The sequence below is a fragment of the Anomaloglossus baeobatrachus genome, chromosome 4, assembly GCF_048569485.1.
Source record: "Anomaloglossus baeobatrachus isolate aAnoBae1 chromosome 4, aAnoBae1.hap1, whole genome shotgun sequence".
Lineage (NCBI taxonomy): Eukaryota > Metazoa > Chordata > Amphibia > Anura > Aromobatidae > Anomaloglossus > Anomaloglossus baeobatrachus.
The window spans coordinates 114,457,841-114,476,122 of NC_134356.1; the positions used below are offsets into that span (position 1 = coordinate 114,457,841).

The 18,282-nt window shown below is 47.4% G+C and overlaps 1 protein-coding gene across 1 annotated transcript in view; it reads left to right on the forward strand.

The window, feature by feature from the left end:
- Positions 1–18,282, forward strand: part of CFAP43 (cilia and flagella associated protein 43) — a 207,640-nt gene that overhangs the window by 98,261 nt on the left and 91,097 nt on the right. The window contains exons 18-23 of the mRNA XM_075344505.1: positions 364–468; positions 881–958; positions 2,925–3,050; positions 4,269–4,373; positions 7,213–7,329; positions 8,383–8,586. Coding sequence (XP_075200620.1) covers positions 364–468; positions 881–958; positions 2,925–3,050; positions 4,269–4,373; positions 7,213–7,329; positions 8,383–8,586 — 735 coding nt within the window. The remainder of the gene's footprint in view (positions 1–363; positions 469–880; positions 959–2,924; positions 3,051–4,268; positions 4,374–7,212; positions 7,330–8,382; positions 8,587–18,282) is intronic.

Sequence of the window (18,282 nt, forward strand, 5' to 3'; positions counted from 1 at the left end):
TTCTTGTTCGTGTGTTATCACCGGCTGTTGTCGTGGACAGAGTCTCCGGTTGTTCCGGTTCTTACTCGGTTCTACTTGTGGGTGGCTATTCTCCTTCAGCTTTTGCACTAAACTGGCTAGGACTGGCTACCAAGGGGTGTATAAGCTCAGAAGGAGGAGCTACACTTTTAAGTGTAGTACTTTGTGTGTCCTCCGGAGGCAGAAGCTAAACACCCATGGTCTGGGTCTCCCAATACGGAACTATAAGAAAAAGAATTTACGGTAAGTAACAAAATTCTCTTTTTTCATTATTACACCTACTATAGATTTTGATAGGATCTTGGAAATGGGAAAGTCCCTTTTAATGCTGTAATCTTTATTTAGGAAAGCCAGCTAAGTGTTGAAGTGACTGAGCAGGATGACAGCTACACAAGCCCCCCATTATCACACTCTCCGGATCCCACTTGGCTTGATCACAAATTCGCTGAAGTAAGTAAAATTGGCCATACTCTAGAGATTCTATATTGTTTTAGCAATTTTCTGGGGGCTTTTAGTTACATATATGATCATAACAAAAACGTTTATCAGTGAAAGCATCTCACGTCAATTTTTTGGGGGCTGATGTCAGCTGTAGTCATTAGAAAAATCTGTAAAGTCATATGTAATTGTTCTTATATGCCCCCCATTGTGATTCACTGGTGCTTTTCCAGATGTGTCAGCCAATCAAATACAATAGCCTTTGATTTATGCCATTTTATGTTGAAAATATTGTAACTTGTGACCATTATAACGAAGAGGACCTCTATATGATCACTGGAGTAATGTATTATCTAACGTTTAAGGTATTTTGGGAAAACACGGTCCATTAATGGATAATCTTTTCTGTCAATGCATTTGAAAGGCTATTAAAGAAGAAGAGAAGAAATATGCAGACCAGAAGAAAAGTCTCAAGAATGGCATAAAAGAGCTAAGACAGAAAGTAAGGATATTTAATATTCATTTAGGTTTGAGATTATCTTTGTAAGTATTGATGTTAAGAGATACGGAATAACAGCTTATGTTATGTGCTTACAATGGGCGATTCGAAAGAGCTTCGAGATGTCAATATATTAGCAACCTATGTGAGATGACCCCATTTTGAAAAGTACACCCCTAGAGAAATTAACCAATAGGTATAGTGAGAAGTACCGATTGTGGTGGATATTATCAGACATATTGGGGCACAGAATTTCAGAGGATGGAGGATATCCAGGGGAAGTCTTGAAAGGTGATTGGGTGAGGAACGTACGAGTATGGGGAAGTGAAGGAGGTCGTGGGAGGATTGGAGATTATGTAAGGAAGTATATCAGTAGATTAATTTGGAGATATACGGAGGAGACAGATTATGAACAGCTTTGTAGGTCAGTGTCAGTATTTGGAACTGGATAGTTAGGAAATTGGGAGCCAGTGAAGGGATTTGCAGAAGGAAGAAGCAGAGGATTAGCAAGGAGATAAGTGGATTAGTCGGGTAGCAGAGTACAGGATTTACTGGAGAGGCGCAACAGTGTTAGCAGGAAGGCATTAGAGGAGGATGTTGCAGTAGTTGAGGCAGGAGATGATGAGGGCATGCACTAACGTTTTAACAGATTCAGGGTTGCGGAAAGGAAGGATTTCTGGAAATATTTTTGCGTTGGAGGTGCTGAGAGCTTGGAAATGCGATTTGAAGGACAAGGCCGAGTCAAGAGTAAAGGCCGCTTTACACGCAACGACATCGCTAACGAGATATCGTTGGGGTCACGGAATTAGTGACGCACATCTAGCCTCGTTAGCGACGTCGTTGCGTGTGACACGTACGAGCGACCGCTAACGATCAAAAATACTCACCACATCGTTGCACGTCGTTCATTTTCAAAATGTTGTTGATCTTCTGGGACGCAAGTTCTTTGTTGTTCCTAAGGCAGCACACATCGCTACGTGTGACACACCAGGAACGACGAACAACAGCGTTCCTGCATCCTCAGGCAACGAGGTGGGCGTGACTTTCATGTGGCTGCTCTCTGCCCCTCCGTTTCTATTGGAGGCCTGCTGAGTGACGTTGCTGTGACGCCGAATGAACCGCCCCCCTTAGAAAAGAGGTTGTTCGCCGCCCACAGCAAGGTCGTTGGGCAGGTAAGTATGTGTGACGCGTACCTCCGATATTGTGTGCCACGGGCAGCGATTTATGAGTGATGTTGCAGCATGTAAAGCGCCCTTTACTCTGAAGCAGCGGACTTCTGGTACTGGGGAGAGTGTGGTGTAATTTATTGTAATATATAGATCAGGTAAAGGAGTTAGGTGAGATAGAGGAAAGATGAGGAGTTTGGTGTTGTGGCTTTTGGCTACTAGCAATCCTTTACATTGGATCAGTGCAGTCTATTCATGAGGAGACGCTCTCCTAACGAATACACTGGATGAACAAACAATGTATCTGAAGTATTCTTTCAGTCCCTAGTCTTAGCGTGGACCTGTGATCCACAGCTCTTACATAGGACCACATACTAAGCTGTTGGATACGGTGTCAGTGTGGTTTCGATGTCCTCTTGGATTTTTTCAGCAGGTCATGTGGCAAATCTTTCATGTGTCAGCAATGCAAGGTCGGCTGCTAAATGTATATTATAAGCGCCTGGACAACAAAAAAACCTTGTTTAGCAGTCATTTTGCTCAGATGCAGGAGGATCATAACATTTTGAGGGCACATCAGTAGTAGTGACTTTCTTATTTTATGCAACTAGAAAGATTCTTCTGTTGATTTGACTGAACATTGACTTATGTATTTCTAGTTATAATAGCTGACTATGGGATATAGGTAAAGCCATTGAGAATAATTTTATATATCTGCCTCATAACACAATATTAATGATCTGAGATAACTGATTCATTGGATGTGGCTCCCATTGTCTACTTAGGTTCTCACTATGTGTTTTCAGATACAAGCTATGATGCGAGAGAATGAGTCTTTACCTGATGTTGAAAAGTTGGACCAGCAAGAATTTAACTTAGACACGGAAGAGCAGGAAAGACTTCGGGACGAAAGTGATCAGGAGGTGGAAAGAGTAAGCAGTCTCAGATAGCACGTAGTCCGGGTACAAGTGCCACATCTGCGGCAGGTTCCTAGCTTGAGGGGTATTCCACAAATCGATTTATATGTGAGATGTTAGGTAACATCTTATTTTATCACCTTGAAAAGGTATCCATTGATAACATATTCAAGGTAAGGGCCCATATTTATTTTTCTTGTCTTCATAGCGCCATCGCATTCCACATCACATTACAGACATTACTACTGACCCCGCTTACAATCTATATCGCCAGTATGTCTTTGGCGTGTGAGAGGAAGCCGGAGAACCCGGCAGAAACCCACATAAACACAGGGAGAGCATACAAAATCATTGCAGATGTTGTCCTTGGTGGGATTTGACCCAGGACCACTGCGCTGCTAAGCAACAATGCTAACCACTGAGCCACCGTACTGCCCTATACACACTAGCCTGAAGCCACCAATATTCGATGGGCACAGCCAACAGTCTGATATGTAAGAGGGCCCCCGACTCTTTCCCTTCAGATGATGATGCAGTGATAAAAATCCGATATCAGACTGCCAAACCTTTTTTTTCTTGGCAATATAAGTCACCACCAGGACTGGTACTGGCTCTCTCATAGATGGCACATGAATGCTCAGCAGAGTGAGCGCTCCTGTGTATGGGAGTGTTGGGAAAGAGCTGCCGGCTGATCAGTTGAACCATTACTCAGCTGACAGTTATCTAGTGTATATAGGGGGCTTTAATGTATTTTTATATTGCCTCCCAGTGTTTTGTCATTATCAGTGAGCTAAGTAGCTATCGGTGGCTTCTATTTTGAGGAGAAAACACGGCACAGTTGCACACTTGATGTCTTTGACAAGACGCATCTCCTGCACGAAAGTTACCTTCTTGTCATAAAAGTGCATGGCTTTAGCTCCAGCGGGTGCGGGAGACAGGATAGAACAGTTGCGGCAAAGCTGCCCACCAAAAAGTCCCCCGCTGAAGCTTCACATTTGAGGCTGCTGGAGGAGGAGAGGTCCTTTAATAATAATAATTGTAAATTGAACAGCCAAGGAAATAGATGATGACCAGGAGGCAGAGAGACCAAACTTATTGTCGTCTTATCATTTCCCGATCTTGTCCTGCAGAATGTGGCCCCCGTCTAGTTTCCCTATTGAGCACCATAGTTACTTATCATGCTTCTAGCTACTGTTCTTTAATCATTAAATAATATGATTTTTGTTTTCAAAGTTTCGAAGAGAAATCGAGCAGATAAATTTGTCCAAACAATATTTACGGGAAATCATTAAAAAGGAATGCTGGGATTCAATGTCAGTTAAAGGACGTTCTGTTGTGGTAAGTATAGCTCATCGTTGTGTACCGGCTAACACATGAGTATAGTGACAAAATCTGTATGATTAATTATATAATAATATATTGCAATTATATAACAACATATTGCAGAAGCCAAAGTAAGGTCCAGCCATAGTACAGTCGTAACAGCAACAGTGGCTGTTTTATTTTTTGATAGTTTAGCCCTTTATTTAAATTTTTAGTTTTGGGGGGGGTTCTGTCCAGATTCAAACTGAAACAGAAGTATCCCATTGACTATAATGGGGTCTATTCACTTACAGTTTTTCGACTGTTTGTTTGAACGGAGCAAACAGCGCAGCTTGTAAAAACTTTCATTATGTTCCAAAAAATTGAAACCAGGCAGAGCCTATTATAATTAATGTGTCCGTTTAACTTCAGTTTGGATTAGTTTCATAATGGATCCATTTTCCCATTGAGTTCTTTTTTTAGCATTTGAAGAGAAAAAAACTGTGAAACACAGGTGTGTATGGAGCCTTAAACAGGCCAATAATTTGGTGCATAAAATATCCTGTGTATCAATTTAAAAAATCGTTCATGCATGGCCCCTCAGTTTTGTCTCGGGGTGCTTTCACATTGTGTTCTTCCCCAAGTTTACTGTTTGTCTTTGCACAATTATATTGATGTCGGATCGAAGTGTGTGAGTCCGAAAGGCCCAGTGACGGAACAAGCAATGACCAGGAGAAACAAGCAGGGAAGCAGCAGGGAGTAGACTACGTCTGGATGTCCACCTCCAGTAGGCGTATAGTCGAAAATTGTGCACAACAGAGCAGACGATGGCTCAGTCTGCATCATTATAGTCAATGGCCCCGTTGGTGCATATGTCCAACTCCCATTTGTTGACGGAACCGCTGAACGGGGGTCAAAACGTAATGTGAACGCACCTTTACCTGAAGAGCTTGTTCAGACAATCGTATACATTGGACATGTGCAATCTCACCCCCCCTTCAAAGAAAAAACGCAGCATGCACTATTTTCCCAATAGTCTCGGATGAGCTTCATTCAAGTCAAGGTGTGCGTAAAAAAAAAAGGATCCCACGTGGACATCACAGTGGCATCTGATTTTTATGGATACATTGCTCTTATAAACCTAGTAAACTGTATTTGATCATGTACATTTGTTAATATAGTTGTGTGAAAACGGATCGCACACAGATGTCACATGCACATCACATGGGGACTTGGGCGGAAAAAACACGGGTGAAAATTAGAGAGAAATCACCCTAATTTTCTGGACCTACACAATGAAACACTGATTGGTGAAATGTTTAAAGGGAGAGCAATGTTTTGTTTGTTCTTTTCTATCTATATATTGTGCCCTTTTCTCTAGAGTCTAAACTGTGTTCTAGCAAACTGCCAACTCTGATTGTCCTGATGCCTTTATCTATCGGGTATATGAACTTCAGATTACACTCCCACTTGTCAAATTAATAAAATCCAACAATATCTTTATCACAACTGGTACTGCAGTAATGTAGTAGGGCATGTTAAGACGAGGTCCATCAGACGCAGCAATGCAAAGCCAACAATGCTGTGCGCATGTTCAGTCTTTTGTTACGTCCTATAACTGCTTCAGAGTTTGGAAACTGAGAAGAAGTTAAAGAGAACCTGTCACTAGATTTGGGACCTATAAGCTGCTGCAGCACCAGTGAGCTCTTATATACAGTATTCTAACATGCTGTATATAAGAGCCCAGGCCGCTGTGTAGAATGTAAAAATTACTTTATAATACTTACCTAAACGGTCTGCAGACTGGTCGGATGGGTGTATTCGGTACCGCCGCCCAGAATTGGACTGGCTACAAGAAGGTAATGCCGCCAGTAATACCAGTCCTGGCTGCGGTTACCTGCATTGAACTCCAGAGCTCTCACCTGAGCTCCGCGGAGTGCATCCTGGATTGAATTCAGGGTTTACAGGACTTATTCGCGAGCGCCGAATTATTCCAAGGCGATTGCGGTTCAGTTCATGTCACAGCTGCTGACAGGCCGGGCTGAACTCTGGAACTCAGGTGACAGCTTCAGAGTTCAGCACGGCCTGTCCACAGCTGTCATAAACTGAACCGCAAACGCCGGGGAATCAGTCCTGCAAACCCTGAGTCCAGTCCAGGCTGCACTCCGGAGCTCAGGTGAGAGCCCGGAGTTCAATCCAGGTAACCGCAGCCAGGACTGGTATTACTGGCGGTTCCTCTGGAACTCTGGTAGCCAGTCCGACACTGCCAGCGCCTCCTCCTTCAGCCATCTTTGTCCTCCTTCTGAAGCCTGGGTGCATGACACGTCCTACATCATGCACAAGCACTGACATTGAGGTCCTGCGTAGGACCTTAATGCCGGCCCGTGGGAATTACGCAATACGCGTCATGCACCCAGGCTTCAAAAGAAGGACAAAGATGGACGAAAGAGGAAGCACCGCACCCGGAGAACGGAGACACCCATTCGACCAGTCTGCACTGCACCGACCATTTAGGTAAGTATTATAAAGTGATTTTTATGTTCTACACAGCGGCCTGAGCTCTTATATACAGCATGTTAGAATACTGTATATAAGAGCCCACTGGTGGTGGCCGCATCTTATAGTCACCAAATCTGGTGACAGGTTTCCTTTAAAAGAAGTTTCATATTCGCTTTTGGATGCCTTCCGTTAGAAAGTCACTCGCTAGTAATAGCTAGTAACTGCCGGCTTTTTCCTAAAGTGAGTTTGCCTAGGATGATCCCAGCGTCTTAAAGATGTCTTGCGCATATACCCTAAGGATCCGTCCTGTCGCTCCAGAGTTGCATTGTTACTTCGGTTCTGCTGACTTTGTTAATTTGTATTCTTTTATCTGAAGTCTTTTCACACAGAACATGAAGTGACAAACTATCCACTGAGAGAACGTACAACAAAGGAATTGGAAGATATCGGCAGAGTGTTAAACGCCAAGAAGATGGAATCTCTTGATCTCAAAGTAAAGTATAGGAATATTTGTTCCTTGACAAGACACGGTTCATTGTAAAAATCTGTAGATCATGACACATTGGAAGGTAATGTTACCAATAGTGCAGGACTAAAAGATGCTGTTGCCCTTAGTAAACAATTAAATTTGGAGGGGGGTAAAAATATAGCTAATCGGGTAATAGCTAATCGGTAGCTTTAAGTGGGGTTTTCTAGCTTTTGAAAGAGTACAGTGAGGAGCCATGCTGATAATAGAAGAAGAGAAGCCATTTCCATCCACAACCCTTCTCCAAGGCTGCTCCTTAGGCCGGGGGTCATATGTCCGTATATTCTCTGTGCTAGAGAATCAGAGTATGTTAATGACACTCCGATCACACTCTGATCAGGGTGTCAGCTTAGTGTGATCTGATTCTCTCTGATGAATGGATGGGAGAACACTGTGAGGAGAAGATGGAGAACAAAGTTTCTCCATCATCTCCATTCCGTGAGTCCACTAACATCAGACTGCACGTGAATGTTATCCAAAGACATACCAATAGGGAATTTAGATTGTGAGCCCCAGTGGGGAAAGTGATGATAATAACTGAAAAGCGCTGCAGTATATGATAGTGCTATACAAGCAATGCATAATAAATAAATAAGGATCACTGGGGCAGACATTTTTTAGAATTTCTCGTCAGTCATTCCAAAAAGCAAAGTAACAATCTGTAGAAATGTATGGTCACAACTATGACTATATTCAATCGTATAGCAGTTAGTGAATCCCGTACCTCCATTCTTTATCACATATATACCCATATATCAGTTTATCTTTTATCTTCTAACCCTGTATTAAAGCTTCATGACAGACCCATTCCCCATGCACAGAGCCATTCAGCTCCACTACGAGTCCATAATACAGATTGTTTTCCATGCTGTATATCTGACATTGCATATTGAAGGCTCACAGAGGTACACAGATGTAAAGGATCTCGTACATGGATCCCCCATATGACCGTGTATATGGGGTCTCACAAGAGGGATTGCCTGTGTTCTGTTGACGATGAATAATTACTTTTAACCTTAGATCAGAAAGGAAATTGTTGAGGTTCAGGCAAAAATTGGAACGGAAGAGGAGGAAGAAGTAGAGGAGGAGACTGAGCAAAGCCATGATACCACGTCTCTGATCGGGAGCCTGAGTGACCAGTATGGTGGAGACACCTCCAACCTGTACAGCCAACTGGAGATGCACAGCCGAGAGGAGAAAATTAACCAGATCCTGTTGCTGCAGGTAAGGGCAGGAACTATTTAAGGGTTTTACTACTCTCATTAAGCTGAAATGAAGAAAGCTCATGTATGTCCGCCTCACCGAGACAGGGACTTGTTTCTTCTCACAGATGGCCACACAATGCTTCATTAGTAGACACCTGGCACTTTTCAAAAATGTCACTCAGCGCTTTACACTAATTGCCAACTTCCTGCAATTTTACATCATGTTATGTCCATGTCTACATGTACACCTCTCCATATAATCCTTAACATTCTTTTCTTGTTGATCTGGATGAGGGTAAGAATTGGAGTCAGATGCTCCCAAATTCTGAAGAGGTGCGCTCCACTCCATGAATCTACAGCATCTGACAAGCGTTGTGCTCCTCTGTGCGTTACACCAGGAATCTTATACCAGTCTCTCACTAGAGTAAGATTTCTGGCATAATAAGGAACAGATGAATTAGACGATTCGGTGTCGTGCCCCGGTTCAGGCTATTTTGGTGTAGCTGGGAGAAATTGACTTGAAAACGCCAAAAGTCGCTAAATTTTGTAAATAGTCAAAGAAATTTACCCCTTATTTCTGATGAAATTGCTTCAAATCTGGGCCTGTGAATGCAGGTACGTTAGGCTTTTGCCCAGCATGATATATGAAGGTCTCTTGCCACTTTTTCCAACACAAACAATAGTTTTCAGTTATTTAATAAAAAAAAATAGGAACTGGCCTTCTTCCAGTTACACACATCTAGAGTTATTAAGAAGTGTTGGTGAAGATCAGTTGTTCAGATAATAAGAGCACTGTCGTACATATATCTTGCAATATGTAGATTTTACAAGGCATAAAACATTATTAAATTGTACAAAACTGTCCCCTTTATCTGAATGGTGGCAGCAGTGTGAGCTTAAAGGGTTGACCATGAATATCATTTGTCACCTATCAATAGAAAAAGCAGTAAGTTGTGAACCATTGGGAATCAAAACTGTTGGGACTGTACAGATTGGTCCTGCATGCTGCGCCCCTGCATATTGCACCCCTGCATATTGCACCCCTGCATGCTGCACCCACTGCTTCATTCATTGTACAACTCATGGAACTGCTCAGTTCAGTACTCTGCTATCTGCGGTGTATCCAATAGACAAAGAATTTTTTGAATTGTTGGTGGTCCTAGTTATGGCCCCTCCACAAATCAGCAAACTATCCTAGCTTGTATTTGGGGTCCAATCACTTTCAACAGCCCAAATTGTGATAAATGGAGCTTGTTTCCTGCCAGAGAAATTTCTGAATTTGTCCAAAGGGTTAAAAACAAGTTAAGGCCGAATTCACTCATCAGTGTACCACTATTTGAGTACACACTGTGATGTACAGACTGCTCAAGTGTCTCCTGACCAGAACTCGACAGCCTCACATAATATACCTACAGGGCCGGCCTTAGCCTGAATGGCGCCCTGTGCAAAACTGCCCTTTGGTGCCCCCCCTACTGATTTTGTACCCAGTTTCCAGGAAACAAATGAGGATCAGAGGCCATTTTTTTTTATATCATAAGAAAATTGATTTCTTCAAATGTACAATAAAGTCCTCCAGATTTGAGCTGGAGAATCTGATTCTCAATCCACATTAATTCTACCACATCTAAAATTATTGTTATTGGGGTCTTCTCATCTTGTACATGCTGTATGCCTGGATATTACATTATGGATGGTACATATGGATCCCCCCCAATGGGGCGCACATGTATCTGCAGAATGAGGCGCTGCTGCTCTTTGTGGAGAGATGGTATAAATTCCTATACACTTAGGCTATGTGCGCACGTTGCGTAATTACATAAAGTTACCTGCATGCGTCCCCTGCACAGTCTATGAAGATTATGCAGGGGCCGTGCGCATGTGGCGTTTTAGAGCGCAGCGCTTCGGCTGCTGCCCGAAGCACACGTTCTAAGAAGTGACATGTAACTTCTTCCCTGCGCTCTGCCTGCAGCCCCCGCTCTGTCTATGGCAGGAGCTGCAGGCAGAGCGCATGGAATCGGCTTTTTTTTTCACTACGGACATTTTCTGCAGCGATTTGAAGCGCACGTGTGCTCTTCAGATTGCTGCAGAAATTGCTGCAGTGACTGTTCGCAACGTGCGCACATAGCCTTAGAGCACTGCAGGTTGTGGTCCCATTGGTGGGATCAACATCTACTATACAAATCCTGAGTATAAAATATACCAGATGATAGCAGACAAGGTACCATGGAGCTGGCGGCCGATGTACGCCGGACCAAAAAGTCCAAAATACAGATGTTAAAGGGGAATGTATGAAATTAGAAAAAAATCTCTGCTTTCTACATAATAAAGAGTCCTCAGGTTATATGTGTCTCTGCCTCTCAGCTCCACTGACCTGAACATACTGAGCTGCAGTACCACATACACACCATGAGGACGGGGGGTGCTGTGCATGTGTCGCTGCCTCTCAGCTAAAATGACCTGAACAGACTGAGGTGCAGCACCACATACACACCATGAGGGAGGGGCACGGTGTATGGAAGAACTACGGCATATATATTGTAATCCCTTTATTAACCAGACTGGGCACACCCCATTTGGCAATGCTGCAAATAATTTTATTGGAAAATTTATAAGATAAATCCACACCGAATAATGTAATATTCTCTAGAACTTCATAATGCACACCTCAGCTGCTGCAGAACCTCAAAATACACACCTCAGATGCTATAGAACCTCATTATACACATCTCAGCTGCTGCAAAATCTCATAATTCACCTCAGTTGCTTCAGAACCCCATAAGACACACCTCAGCTGCTACAGAACCCCATAATACACATCTCAGCTGCTGCAGAACCCCATAATACACACCTCAGCTACTGCAGAACCCCATAATACACATCACAGTTGCTGCAGAACCCCATAATACACACCTCAGCGGCTGCAGAACCCCATAATACACATCACAGTTGCTGCAGAACCCCATAATACACATCTCAGCTGCTGCAGAACGCCATAATACACACTTCAGCTGCTGCAGAACCCCATAATACACACCTCAGCGGCTGCAGAACCCCATAATACACACCTCAGCTGCTGCAAAACCCCATAATACACACCTCAGTGGCTGCAGAACCCCATAATACACACCTCAGCTGCTGCAGAACCCCATAATACACATCTCAGCTGCTGCAGAACCCCATAATACACACCTCAGTGGCTGCAGAACCCTATAATACACACCTCAGCTGCTGCAGAACCCCATAATACATACCTCAGCTACTGCAGAACCCCATAATACACACCTCAGTGGCTGCAGAACCCCATAATACACACCTCAGCGGCTGCAGAACCCCATAATACACACCTCAGCGGCTGCAGAACCCCATAATACACATCTCAGCGGCTGCAGAACCCCATAATACACATCTCAGCTGCTGCAGAACCCCATAATACACATCTCAGCTGCTGCAGAACCCCATAATACACATCTCAGCTGCTGCAGAACCCCATAATACATACCTCAGCTACTGCAGAACCCCATAATACACATCTCAGCTGCTGCAGAACCCCATAATACACATCTCAGCTGCTGCAGAACCCCATAATACACACCTCAGCGGCTGCAGAACCCCATAATACACACCTCAGCTGCTGCAGAACCCCATACTACACACCTCAGCTGCTGCAGGACCTCATCATACACAACTCAGCTGCTGCAGAACCTCATAATACACCTCAGCTGCTGACGATGAATTACATTGATAGAATGGCCTTCATAACAACATTAAGGCTAAGTTCACACAGTGCATCTTTTGTAGCATTTTTGAGGTCACACAGATGCCCCTATATGCAGCATTTCCTCCTCCCAGCAAAGTCTATGGGATTTCTCTTTTGCTGTCCACACTGGGCATCTTTTGTTGGCTGCGTTATTGAAGATGCAGCATGTCAATTCTTTTTGCGTTTTCGTTTTTGAGTCCTTCCAGTCAATAGATTAGACTTAAAAACCGCATTAGGCAAAACGCGGTAAAAATGTGTCAAAAACACATTGCGTTTTTTTATGCATTTTTGCCGCGGTGCATTTTTGGTGCATTCTTGGGACAAAAACGCTGCATATTTGTGGTAAAAAAAATTGCCCCATGTGAACCATTCCATGTGATGTGCAGACGGCAGTGACACCATGTAACATATGAGGCTCCACTGTTATTTTCTACCAGGTGAGGAATCTGACAGCTGATTCCTACTGCACGACCCCCGCGTGGAAGGAATCAGACACCGGCTCCATTATTGCAGTCGTGTATATTTTACTCTGATGCTTCCACATTGCAGATAAAACACATTTTATCTCTGCCGAGGACGATGCACCCAGGATGAGATGAGGAGCCCGGGAGGCCGGTGCCCAATGGCTTCTCCCTGCTCTGCTGCACATTGACTGGTCGAACCCCCAAAATGTGTAATACACACTGTTAGGATTTGATTTGCCAATGAAATCACTCACAAGTGATTTGCAGACTCGGGGTCATCTGCTGATGACGTCTCCTCCTGCTTCTCTCATTGTTATCATTTTCAATTTGAGAGAAACAGGAGGAGACGTCATTCTGCAGATGACCACACATTGCAAATCACATGTGAGTGATCAGGTGACGACTACTCGAATCAGCAAGTGAAATCCTAACAGAGCGCATATTACACACCTTTAGGATATGGCAGGTCAATATTCAGAATTACATTACATTGCACACTATACGTGACATGTACAGGGCATATGTAGGGTGTATAATCTAATATATAAAGCTGAGTGTGTGTGTGTGTGTGTGTGTGTGTCCGTCCTTTAAAGGAATCCACGCCGTCACATTTACAATCACGAAATTTTGCACAGACGCCTCATGTGACCCAGGGAACGTCGTAGACTGTTTTGATGAAAAATTTTAACCCCACACTTTAGTTATTCGCCGCAAAAACCTGCTTACACTAAAATCAATGGCGCTGGGAACTACAGACACACACAGAGACAGAGACACACAGAGACCGAGACACAGAGAGACACACACACACACACAGCCTCCTATACACAGCAGGAGCCCTCACACAGCCTCCTATACACAGCAGGAACCCCCACACATCCTCCTATGCACAGCAGGAGCCCCCACACAGCCTCCTGCACACAGCAGGAGCCCCCACACAGCCTCCTGCACACAGCAGGAGCCCCCACACAGCCTCCTGCACACAGCAGTAGCCCCCACACAGCCTCCTGCACACAGCAGGAGCCCCCACACAGCCTCCTACACACAGCAGGAGCCCCCACACAGCCTCCTACACACAGCAGGAGCCCCCACACAGCCTCCTACACACAGCAGGAGCCCCCACACAGCCTCCTGCACACAGCAGGAGCCCCCACACAGCCTCCTGCACACAGCAGGATCCCCCACACAGCCTCCTATGCACAGCAGGAGCCCCCACACAGCCTCCTGCACACAGCAGGAGCCCCCACACAGCCTCCTGCACACAGCAGGAGCCCCCACACAGCCTCCTATGCACAGCAGGAACCCCCACACAGCCTCCTATACACAGCAGGAGCCCCCACACAGCCTCCTGCACACAGCAGAAGCCCCCACACAGCCTCCTGCACACAGCAGGAGCCCCCAAACAGCCTCCTGCACACAGCAGGAACCCCCACACAGCCTCCTGCACACAGCAGGAACCCCCACACAGCCTCCTGCACACAGCAGGAGCCCCCACACAGCCTCCTGCACACAGCAGGAGCCCCCACACAGCCTCCTACACACAGCAGGAGCCCCCACACAGCCTCCTACACACAGCAGGAGCCCCCACACAGCCTCCTACGCACAGCAGGAGCCCCCACACAGCCTCCTGCACGCAGCAGGAGCCCCCACACAGCCTCCTGCACACAGCAGGAGCCCCCACACAGCCTCCTATGCACAGCAGGAGCCCCCACACAGCCTCCTATACACAGCAGGAGCCCCCACACAGTCTCCTGCACACAGCAGAAGCCCCCACACAGCCTCCTGCACACAGCAGGAGCCCCCAAACAGCCTCCTGCACACAGCAGGAGCCCCCACACAGCCTCCTGCACACAGCAGGAGCCCCCACACAGCCTCCTACGCACAGCAGGAGCCCCCACACAGCCTCCTACACACAGCAGGAGCCCCCACACAGCCTCCTGCACACAGCAGGAGCCCCCACACAGCCTCCTGCACACAACAGGAGCCCCAACACAGCCTCCTATACACAGCAGGAGACCCCACACAGCCTCCTATACACAGCAGGAGCCCCCACACAGCCTCCTATACACAGCAGGAGCCCCCACGCAGCCTCTTATATACAACAGGAGCCCTCACAGATCCCATATAGACATAAAAAAAAATTATACTCACCTAATCCTGATTCCCAACACCGCAGCCTCCATCTTCTCTTCTATGGTGGCCTGCGTAGGCAGCGCGATGCAATGATGTCACTGCTCTGCCCTTGTGGATATACGGTCTCCTAAGACACAGGCCTGCAGCGGTCTGTGGCTTAGCAGACGGGCAGTGATAGAGCAGGGAGCTCTGTGCTCTGTCACAGGATTGAACTGTATCGGGGTGACGCCGACATAGTTCAGTGCAGTGGTTGCAGAAGACGCGGGGCTCCGGCCAAGAAGTTCTGGGTCGGAGCTCTGGATCTTTGATGCCAGTGGTGCCCCTGCCGGTGTGTCCCTTATTCAGTTAGGCTGCTTTCACACATCCGGTTTTTGCTGAGCGGCACAATACGGCGCTTTGCAGAAAAAATGCAACCGTTTTTTTTTTGCCGCCGGTTGCGTTTTTTCCGCATACTCTTGCATTAGCGCCGTATTGTGCCAAAAAAGTGCCAGGCAACGTTCCATCTGGCCGCCGCATGGGCTAAATATGCCGCATCCGGCAAAAAACGGACACAACGCAAGGCCATGCGGCGGCCAGATGGAACGTTGCCTGGCACTTTTTTTGTGCGGCGCAAAAACCGCATTGCGCCAGATCCGGCGCAATGCGGCGCGATTTACAATGCAAGCCTATGGACGCCGGATGCGGAGTCCTGCAGCAAAAACTGCATCCGGCCGCCGGATGTGGTTTTTTACACTGCGCATGCTCAGTATCCAGCCACATCCGTCAAAAAACAGACGGGCCGCATGGAAAAACTTATGCAACGGATCCGTTTTTTTCGCCGCATCCGTTGCATAGGTTTTGGAGCCGGATTGAGCCGCACTGCAAAAACCGGATGTGTGAAAGCAGCCTAAGAGAGCTTTCTGGGGCATTGACTGGTGTCTGTGTACCAGACCGAGGCTGGATAGATGATAGACAAATAGATATCAGACAGATAGATAGATAATAGATAGAAAGATAGATATAGACAGATATATAATAGAGAGATAGGCAGACATGATAGATAGATAGATAGATAGATAGATAGATAGATAGATAGATAGATAATAAATAGATATAGGATAGATGTCACGCTCCCCGGGTCCCCTGCTCTGCTCCCCGGCTCACCTGCCACGCTCCCCGGCTTCCCTGCGTTGCTCCCCGGTTCTTCTGTCCGGCCTCCGCCGCTCCCCGGTCTCCAGCCTCCATTGCCTGCGGTTCCCAGGCGTCCTGGTCCCGGCGCCCGTCGGCTACTCAGCCCCAGCCCGGCTCTGCTGCTTCCTCCTCACTGCTCCCTGCCCTGGCTTCTGGCACCCGGGCCTCGCGCATGCGCATTAGGGCGCGCGCGCGGTCATTGACCCTTTCTTAAAGGGCCAGCGTCCACTGACAGGAAATTGAGCACACAGGTACAGGGTATAAAGGGGTTAAGTGTCCAAGTGGGCGGGACCTGTTCTTCGTGTTTCCCAAGCTAGGAGTCAGGTCTCCTTGTGTTCCTGTGAGATACCTCTCTCTCTTCTAGAGCCGATCCTGCCTCGCCATCCGGTCCTGCCGAATCCCGAACCCCGAACGCTGACTATCTGCCATCCTGACAGTCCGTTCCATCTCTGATCCCTGCGGTGACCCGTCCTCTCGCTCCATCGGTTCCGGACTCCGCCTGACAACATCTCGGCTTCCGAACCTGAGCTCCGTCACCCGGACTACCATCAGTGACTCCGTGGTCCCAGGGACTTCTCCATTCTACTCTTGTGCACGGACTGTCCTGCTACCCGTAGTGCTTCAGCTACCGGACCCCTTACCTTCATCAAGGAGTTCGGCCCAGTGGATCCACCTCCTGGGTCTGCCCGTCCACCTGGCCCTAACAGTAAGAACAGGCCATGGATCCCGCCGAAGCACTAGCAGCCTTGCAGGAGGAACTCACACGCCAGCGTGAGACTCAGACCCGCATGCTGCAATTCATGTCTTCTGTGGATGCCCGCCTGAACACGCTACAAGCGTCAGTTACATCTTCAGCATCTCGGGCTTCCACTAGACAATCCACGGCTCCAGCTCCTGTGGCAGCCTCTTCGGATGCTTCCAGACTTCGTTTGGCCTCACCACCCCGGTACGCCTGAAATCCCAAGACCTGCAGGGGATTCATAAACCAATGCTCCCTCCATTTCACGCAGCTGCCGCATTTGTTTGCCTCCGACCAAGCCAAGGTCGCGTTCATCATGTCCCATCTAGAGGGTGAGGCACTGGCGTGGATGAACCCCTTGTGGGAAAAGGAGGATCCTGTGACCACGAACATCCAGGAGTTCCTGCAGGCATTTCGTGGCACCTTTGACGAGCCCGGACGCGCCTCCGCGTCTGCCTCATCTCTTCTCCGGTTATGTCAGGGGACTCTGACGGTGGGTCAATATGCCATCCGTTTTCGCACCTTGGCTTCGGAACTCGGGTGGAACAACGAGGCTCTAACCGCCGCCTTCTGGGAAGGACTCTCGGGTCGAATTAAAGATAAGCTGGCTGGTCGTGACGTACCGTCCACCCTGGATGCCCTGATTACCCTAGCGACTCGAGTGGACATTCGCTTTCAGGAGCGATCCAAAGAGGCGTCCCGTGAGAGACGTCCGGTACGGCATTCCTCTCCTCCGCAGAAGCCCGCTGTACTTCAGTCAACGGCATCTGGTGTCTCCGTCCACGAGCCCATGCAGATCGACCGTGTGCGGCAGTCTGAACAACACCGAGCAGAGCGGCTCGCCAAGGGCCTCTGCTTCTACTGCGGAGAGGGCACACACCTGCTATGCTCCTGGCCAGAGAGGCCGGGAAACTCCAAAGCCTAGGGTTGGTAGGAGAGGCCACCCTAGGTGCTGGGACTCTCTCAGACCCGGTTACGTGGACTGTTCAAGTGACAACGGGAGAGACGCGGTTCACGGCTGAGGCGTACCTCGATTCTGGGGCAGCAGGCAATTTCATCCAGCAGGCCACGGTGGACAAGTACCAGGTGCCTGTTACTCCACTCGACAAACCCCTCGTGATTGCCTCTGTGGATGGGAGACCCCTCTCTGACACCATCTCCTGGATCACCAGGCCGGTCGAACTGCGTATCGGTGCCCTGCACACCGAGAACATCGCTCTCTACGTCCTCCCACACATGTCCCATCAAATCCTGCTGGGACTTCCCTGGTTACGGACACACGAACCGTCAGTCAGCTGGGGCACTGGTGAAATCACCCGATGGGGCTCTTCTTGCCATGAGAACTGTCTGAAGACCATACAACCCATCCGACGACCTCCGGTTCCAGAGTCCCTACCGGGACTGCCCTCGTCCTATTGGTCCTTCGCGGACGTCTTTGACAAAAAGGAATCA